Source organism: Brienomyrus brachyistius, unplaced genomic scaffold (assembly GCF_023856365.1).
Source record: "Brienomyrus brachyistius isolate T26 unplaced genomic scaffold, BBRACH_0.4 scaffold37, whole genome shotgun sequence".
NCBI lineage: Eukaryota > Metazoa > Chordata > Actinopteri > Osteoglossiformes > Mormyridae > Brienomyrus > Brienomyrus brachyistius.
The window spans coordinates 577,789-586,747 of record NW_026042312.1 but is presented as its reverse complement, the minus strand read 5'-3'; the positions used below and the strand labels follow the sequence as shown (position 1 = coordinate 586,747).

The following is an 8,959-nucleotide window of genomic DNA, read 5'->3' as shown; positions in this document are numbered from 1 at the left end:
ACAATGTCCCCATAACATGATAAATATCCGTTTTTTTCCCTTATGGGGACCAGGAAACTCTATTTTATAAAGGTCAGTGACTGCTATGAAAAAACTAAAAATGCAAAAACTCTTGTATTTTGCTTGGTTACTTATGGTTATGGTTAGAGCAGGGTGGGGGTTAAGGTTGTCATAGTTAGCGTTAGCATTTTTCCCATAGAAGTGAATGAGCGGGCCCCATAAGGATAGGTATACCCTACATGTACATGTGTGTGTGCGTGTGCATGCACGTGTGTAACATGCTGGGACACACAAGCTGGTAGAGTACATGTAGTACAGATAAGCTATGTTGTGAAAAAATAGCATCACTGCTGTAAAGAAAAGTAAAAACTAAAATAAATTTCCTATCCACAGCTGCCACTGGGAAAGAAAAAAAAATCCCTTCCAACCCATGACTGACAACCAACAGGAACCAAACCTTTTTTTTTTCATTGAAACTTCTGCACTTCTAAATGAAGACGACAGTTTTGAATTCCAGCTGCCAAAACACCAGCGCTGTGCTTGTAATCTACTAAACCCAGTAGCTAGAGAAGATGGCATAAATGCAACATCCAGTGAGGCATACAGGAAATTGTACCATTCTACATTTAGCAAGTGTAATGGTCTGCGGAACAAATGTGGAAGGTCCACTGTTCCCTCCAGCTTCTCCGACCGAATAAGACAAGGTGGAATTCCTTGTTCCTGGCAGTGGAAAGACTATGTAGGATAATCGAAGACAAGGGTGAGGGGGCAGTAGGAGTAATGTGCACTGGCCTGAAGGTCCCAATGTAAGTAAGAAATATGCTATGTGTTTTATTAGTTAATTAAAATGAACGTGTTCAGTTTTTTCTTTTTTGTACAATATTCTGATTTAATTCAATGTAAAGGTAGGCTTAAAATTGCGGTGCTGTTTGTTTTGTTTTCATTACAGGTTCAACCCAGCCGACTTGCGTTCCTTACTGAGTATGCTGCTGTAATGAACCCTGTCGCCCGGGCAACCAACATTCTGCAAGCGGAATCTAATGCCCAAATGGGGTGGCTACTTCCGACAATCAACCTCCTGACCATCAAACTTGACAGTCAAGATGCAGCTGAAGTACTGCAAGCCTCTTGTTGATATGCTACAGACTGGAATTAAGAAGCGTTCTGGGCACATGTTGGGGGATGCTGAGCTGATCGCAGCTTCGATTCTTCTTCAAAAATTCCGAACATAATGGACAAAGGATGATATCACAATCAAAATGGATAAGACAGCATGTGTATACACTGTAAAACCTAACAGTACTTCTTAATAAAAGAAGTTAATATAACAATAATTAATTGTTGGTGGTGTATTTAATTGCCAGTGCTGCCCTTGGATGATTAGCATATGCTGAAAGGTGTTAGGACTGTTGTGATACCCTTTTCGGTGTAGTTCCTGGTACCGCCCACTCCCCTGTAGATCAATGGTGCTGGATGTATATTTGCATAACATGACACAGTACTGTTTTTGACTTAACAGATTTTTTTTAATTCACCACGATTGTGATGAATAGGGCAAGATAACAAAAACCACAGAAATGGCTATTGTATGTTAGCCAGTGACTACGCGAGATAGTATAGTCTCTATGGTTTAACTAGAGAAGGCATTGGCCGGGAAGAAAATGCTGTGAAAATCAACTATTTTGTTTCTCTTGTAAGACTGGGCTGTCTAGGAAAAACATCAAGTCCATATGTACTTCTATAATTGAGGAGATTTCTTTGGGGATACACATATATAAAGGATATATCGAATTTATATTGTATAGAATATATCTAAGCATCATTCATACTCAAATGACAAGACAATTATAAATCCAGGTTATGAAAAGGTTTCTGTGTCGGAAAGGTACAGAAAGAGCCTAACGCAGGTTTACAGGAAACAAAGGTGTGGTGTAGAACACAAGGACATGGACAGAGAAAGGCAATGGCACAACCCCTCAATATGATCAATTCATCTACTCTGTGTCGTCCTCCCAGCTGTCAAAGTAATTGTCAGCAAAGTCCAGCATCTGCTTCATGGCCTTGAGGAGCAGGATGTCACAGGTGTCACTCAGCTCACTCTCATCAAAGTAATTCTTCACTGGAATCACATTTGATGGTAGGATGCCCAGACACTCGCTAGCTCTGTAGATCTGCAGAGAGACACATACATTCATGTATAATTTCCTGCTGCTCTATCACATGATTTGTGTCAAACAGGGCTGTAATAAGCCACAACTGAAATGGTATAAATCTGCCTTTAGCAGATGCTGCCAAATGAGAATGTACAGTAGAACCTTGGAACTTTAATAACTCTTAACTCAACCAACTCTGATATCAAACGGGTATTTTTTTTCAAGGCAATATGTTGGATCTCAACCTTTCCTACTAGAACATCTATGGGTCGAGAAGCGTTCAACTGTACAAATTCGGACCTCGAAAGGGTCTATGGTGTTTAATTAGTCTCAAAACTCACGCACATAAAAACCACGCTTGCATATGCACTCGCCAGCAGAAATATCATCTTCACTATACGCTTCACTATACGTATTACACAATACTCACTTGCTCACTCAGTATTTAATTATTACTCTCAAAATATGTGTCACGCCCGGCTCGTACGATCCTCATGTGTGCCACGCCCCCCTGATTATCCACGTGTGCTTCCCTGATTATACCCAGCTGTACCCTGTTGTCTTGTCTATTTCAGTCCCCGTCTTGCCTCAGTTCAGGGTCTGTAATTGATGTTAGTTTGGTTGCATGATCCTGTCCCGTCCGTAGCTGCCATTAAATTCCCGTTTACCCCGATTTCACCTCCTGCCTCCTTCCTGCCCGCTTGCCTACCCATGCGCCTTACTCGCACAACCGGCGAAGCGTGACAGAATGACAGACCCTAGGAAGAAAGCACCTTCCGTGATTGAGGAAGAATACGCCGGTTACGCTGACCAGGTGCTATTCTGGATCGCCCAGCCCGGCATCCGGGAAGATCCCCCGGCATGGGGTCTCGTCAGCTGGAGCTGGGTCATCCTGGACCAGCTGTCCCTAGAGGAGGACGCACACCTCGCAGAGGAGGTGCGCGATAACTTCCGGCAGCTGGCCGAGCTCCGGACGGAGCGGTGGGTCGCTCCGAGTGAGCCCGGGACTGTCCTCCCGCCGTCTGCCTTTGTGGACAGCGCGCAGCCTCCCTTCCCGACGAGGACCCGAAAAAGGAAGAAGCACGCGATCGTCCCGGCGATTGTTCTGGGGGCGTGCGCACTCGCCCCCGCCTCCCTCTCAGCCGGGGAACAGGAGGACTCTCCGGCTGTTCCTGAGGTCACCTGCGCAGCTAAGCTGCCTCCCCGGGCAGCTTCTCCCGTCCGGAGAACACGCTGGGCCGCCACGCAGCCTGAGTGGCTGCCTCCCTCTCAGCCGGGGAACAGGAGGACTCTCCGGCTGTTCCTGAGGTCACCTGCGCAGCTAAGCTACCTCCCTGGGCAGCTTCTCCCGTCCGGAGAACACGCCGGGCCGCCGTGCAGCCTGAGTGGCCGCCTCCGCTGCCTGCAGGTCCACCGCCCGAGGTGCTCCCTTTGCCTCTGCCTGCTGCAGCTGCTGCACCCCAGCAGGAGGTCCCGGCTACGCCCGCTGCCCTCGCCACCAAGTTCTTCACCCTCCAGGGACTATGCTGGAGGGTACCACTGTACGACTAAAGTTCTAAAGCTCCTGAGGGCAATTAAATGTCAAAAAACTGTACTACTTGCCGATAGAGTTTTTTAGTGTGATAGTATTCATAACCGGCTTCTACTGAATATGTATCAGAATGTACTCATTGATAAGACTTCTACCCACTTATGCAAGTCGCTCTGGCTAAGGGCATCTGCCAAATGCAGTAAATGTAAATCCAAATTTTGGACACAAATTTGTCATCCATCCATCCATAACCCCCAATCCCAGGAAACAGAGGACCCGAGGAAGGAGACACCCAGGCCAGCATCCTGGTTTATGGAGGCGTGAGGCCACAGTGCTGCCCACAGGGTCATTTTGCTGCCTGACAATATGTTTTAGAAAATAAAATTGAGATAAAGTTTTGTGAGCCATTGGAATATAATAAACCAAAGGTTCAGACCCCCCAGGGCTGTGGCCTCGATCCCTGCCGCTGGTTGCATGTGTGACGTTTGCTTGTTCACCCTGTTTCCTGCTACTGCCCACAAACATTCACCCAGATGAACTGCTATCTCTCACTTGTTCACTGTGTGTGTGTCTGCTGCAAGCTTTTAGTACTGATTCCAGTGTTAGACCCAGAAACTCACCATATCCTTTATGTAGCAGCTGTGATACACCTTCTTCAGGTCCTTTTCCACATGCGGGCACGCTTTGTCCACATGAGTCAGTAGCACCAATAGAGGGACCTCTAAAAACAGCAACAGAAACGTCTCACTAGTGACATATTATATGTTGTCTGCCAAAGGCATGGAAAGCGTTCAGTTTGCCATATTCCAGTCCGGTAAACTGAACTTCTCTGTGTTCATACTGAATATCCAAATACATTATTAAAGTCATTACTTCTCAGGGGTGAACTTACATTTCTACTTTCCCGTATGATTGTTCAGTATTATTCATGGTTCAGGAAAAGCAGGTCTTAAAGCATATTACAACATGTATATAAATAGTTGCTTGTGAATTGTGACCCCCAGATCCACCCCCTCCCCCACTGACACACACTCCGTCATAGATGCCACCTCCCTCCCTGTTCTCCACACTCACTGACCTGCCGAGATAGTTCTCTTTCTGATTTCATCAATTTTATTCTTCATTCCTTGGTCCACAATTCCAATTGTGGAAGCGTCTATCACATACACCACACAGTGGATCCTGTCCTTAAGAGCCAATGTGCTCCATGCCTGAGAGTTATCAGCTTTCATTGGCTGCGCAGGGTTGAACTAAACAAACAAAAAGGTGTGAATGACATACAGACATGCATTGACTGTGAGATCATAGGAAGCTAAAGCGAAAAGCAATGTGAGTCCTTTCATATGACACTTATGTAACAACAGCACATTATTTATGCCAAAAACAATCAGTGAATGAGATTTAATTTCCTGTATTCATATAGCAGTAGTTTTTGAGGTGTGTTTAGATACACAGTTCTTACCTGGTACTTGTCTGGAACGTGGCCCTTCAGGATGCTCTCAATATCTTCAGTTCTCACCCCTCCATCCTCCCTTGCTTCCAGTCCCATGGTGTCACACAGTAGGAATCCCAGAGGCTGTCCGCCTCGGCCCGCTTTCACCTGGTAAGTGTGATACTGGAAGAAGACACATGATGTCATTCACCTTCTACCTGCTTATCCAGTTCAGCAGGCATCTCAAAATGATGTAACTTGGTGGCCACTGGTGAGGAGGTCTTCAGCTCAGGCAACCCACTTTATTTAAACAATACAAGGATAATGGACTTAACAACCAGCATTAAAATGGGGGTGTGGGGAGATTCACTAAGCTTGGTGTCACTGCTGATTAGTTTTTTATTTTTCAGGGAGACCAATCACTTGGTCTGCGGATTGGATTTAATAACCATTAAGAATGACATTATGTGCTCAACCGGTACGATGTGATTTCATATCACGGAAAATACATTTGAGCACCACATGTCCTGTAGGTAATGGCAATAAGAACATGATGAGGGTGGGACAGTGGCTCAGTGGATGGTGCTGCAACTTCACACTTCTAGGGCTGGAAGCTCAAATCGTGCCTCTGGCTCTGTGTATGTGGAGGCTGCATGTTCTTGCTGTGTTATGTGGGTTTTCCATAGGTTAAAACTAAATATCCTGCCATAGAGTCAATCCCTTCCTAAATCGCAATGAGGATAACAAACAGCAACTGAAACAGAGTGAAGCTAAAAATAACAGAATATCGTCCTTCCTCTCAAGCAAGAACATCATATAAAGACATCTGGATACACGAATGTTATACCAGGAAATGAAGTTAGACAGTCACATTACCTTCAAGGTCAGGCTGGTTTTCATTTCTCCTACTGCAGCTTGGCTTGTAATGTTGCCACGGAAGATAGAGTTGATGGAGTTGAAGAAGCTTGATTTTCCAGCTGTAATCTGACCAATTAGAAGAATCCGAGCCTGAGGCACTGAATCAATAGTGGGCTTGTAATCTTGCAGGTATTGCTTGAGATCAGTTCGTGTGCTAAAAGAACAGACATTGGAATTGGAAATAGGAATTAGTCAGAAATCATAAGGAATATAAACGATCCCATAATAGCATATTACTATGGCTTCCTTTACATCTCATTAGTCATCTGCAACTGAAACCACTTAATGAAGTGTCATGCATGCTTATTAGAAAGTGTTTATTTATTTTTTATTTACAGATGCTAACCAAAGCTATGCAAGGGTCTTGTTCAAGGACCCAATGGTGACATCACTCTGTGGAACATAAAATCAGAATCTTCAAAATCTTTATTCCATCCATCCATCCATCCATCCATCCATCCATCAAACCGCTTATCCTACTGGGTCGCGGGGGGTCCGGAGCCTATCCCGGAAACAATGGGCACGAGGCAGGGAACAACCCAGGATGGGGGGCCAGCCCATCGCAGGGCACACTCACACACCATTCACTCACACACCATTCACCCACACATGCACACCTACGGGCAATTTAGTAACTCCAATTAGCCTCAGCATGTCTTTGGACTGTGGGGGGAAACCGGAGTACCCGGAGGAAACCCCACGACAACATGGGGAGAACATGCAAACTCCACACACATGTGACCCAGGCGGAGACTCGAACCCGGGTCCCAGAGGTGTAAGGCAACAGTGCTAACCACTGCACCACCATGCCGCCCCCTCAAAATCTTTATTGCAACATAAAATAAAACTTGCTTTGGCACAGCTTGTTACAATTGGAGGAGCCCATTACAATAGACCATTAACAATTAGGGCATAAGCAGACAGATTAAATGTGAGGCAAAAGATACCCAGCAGAGATACATAAATGCAGTGTAGGTGATAAATGCAGTTACCAGCTGGTGAGCTAACCTGCAGGGCTGCACACTGCCCAGTGTTTATATGTGTGTTTGTGTGGGAGGGGAAGGTTATAGAACTTATGTGTCACGGGAACGCTCGCGTTTGCTGGGTGAGCAGGCAAGCACGAAGCAGGAAGGCAGTATACGGGGCAAAACGGGAGTTTAATTGGGAAGACGGGGACCGGGAAACAACTCACGCTTTCAAACATCAGGAACATCAATGACAGACACTGGATTAGTACACAACAGGAACTTAAATACAAGAAACAAGGCAGCAGGAAACAAGACATGACTGGGCACAATCAGGGAATCACACATGGGTAATTAGAGGGCGTGGCACACACGAGGAACAGACGGAGCGGGCGTCACATTATGCATATTTTAAATATATATCCATAAAATTATGTGATGCTAGTAAAAAATAAACAAAACAAGTTGTTGATTATGTTGGATAAAAACAGGCTTCAAACCTGTGGTCCCACACAAGATCCCTCCAGGCTTTACCAAGGAGCTCTGGTTTGTTCTCCTCTGTCACTGGGGTACTGCTCCCACTTCCCATTTTCCGAACACCAACTTTCTGACCTGTTCATGGAAAGCATTGTGTTTTCATTATCGGTCCACCAGTCCCTGGAGAAACTGGGGTTAAGGGCCTTGTTCACATGATCTGAACCAGCAACCTGCTGACTACGGACACAGAGCCCTAACCGACTGAGCCACACACTGACCCATTACCCTTTTGCATGAACCTTTTTAACAATATACTTTATACATTTTCAATATGCCTTATGCCACAGCTGGCTTTGGAGTAAAATGTTTCTTACATGGATTTTTACAGTGCTTGAAGTAGGGAAAATCGAGTGCCGGTACTCCCCTTGTTGTCTTTTACTGTTACTAGCAAATCAAACATGGTAGAAATGTTGCCGGTTCTCTGAAAAGAGAGACAGAGGTGCTGGTACAGCCTCTCTCTGAACAGCCCACTTCAAGCCCCGAATTTGTACTTATACCTATTATACCTGGTACATTCAGGGCTGGTCCTCACTCATGTGGCGACCTGGGCAGGAATTACCGGCAGTGCCCCCCCTCCCCAATGCAAACTCCAAAATAAATGTAGAAACAATAAGAGTGAAGAAATAAAGATGCTGGTGACTAACAGTGCCTAAACCAATCCACAACATTAAATAATGGATGTCAGATTGAACAATAAATTAACTTAAATATATAAATATATATAAATACAGAACATTTAACAAACACAACACTATGCATCCATCTGCTTTTAAGTGTATCCATGCAATGCCAGATGCGTCATTAAATTTGATGCCCCCCCACGTAATTGCTTTTAAACACATCCCAGTGTCGGAATCCTTTCCAATGAAATACAGTCACACTTTACACTGTTCAGCTTTTGGCTTGAGGTAGCTACCGGCTAACGGTAGCATCTGCTGACATCAGAGCAAGTGAAACATGAACCAGAGATGGAACGTAAGGTGCAGTGATGCTTCTGCTGTCTGAGCAAAAGTGGGCAAATATTACAATCAACAGTTCAGGCATTTAAGTGACACCAAAATAAGGCAACAAAATCTGCACTTCAATACAGTCCGGTACATACTGATCGGTACCCATCCCTATTGTGCATTGTTTAATATTGATTAAATTTGTCTGCCTAATGCAATAAGTGATTTGTAACATTTTCATATTATATGAGTAGTGCTGCACGATGAATGGTTTTTGAATCGCAATGTTGATTCATATCATTATGCTACTTCATTATAGGGCTGAATCGCAATGTTGATTCCTGGATCCCAATGCGATCTCATTCTTACAGGACAACAATTCTGCCACTCTCTTCTCAATATCATGGACAATTCATACTCCTATAAAATCTCATGTTAACATGACACAGATTCTGCTGCATTTGCAGTAGCAGGGT

At 44.7% G+C, this 8,959-nt stretch overlaps 1 protein-coding gene across 1 annotated transcript in view; it reads right to left on the bottom strand.

Moving 5' to 3' along the window:
• Positions 1–4,754: 4,754 nt before the first annotated feature.
• The window catches only part of LOC125722273 (uncharacterized), a 45,950-nt gene continuing 41,745 nt past the window's right edge, over positions 4,755–8,959 (bottom strand). Inside the window, exons 8-11 of the mRNA XM_048998473.1 lie at positions 7,500–7,611; positions 5,993–6,188; positions 5,147–5,299; positions 4,755–4,934 (exon numbers count right to left, since the gene is read on the bottom strand). Coding sequence (XP_048854430.1) covers positions 4,755–4,934; positions 5,147–5,299; positions 5,993–6,188; positions 7,500–7,611 — 641 coding nt within the window. The remainder of the gene's footprint in view (positions 4,935–5,146; positions 5,300–5,992; positions 6,189–7,499; positions 7,612–8,959) is intronic.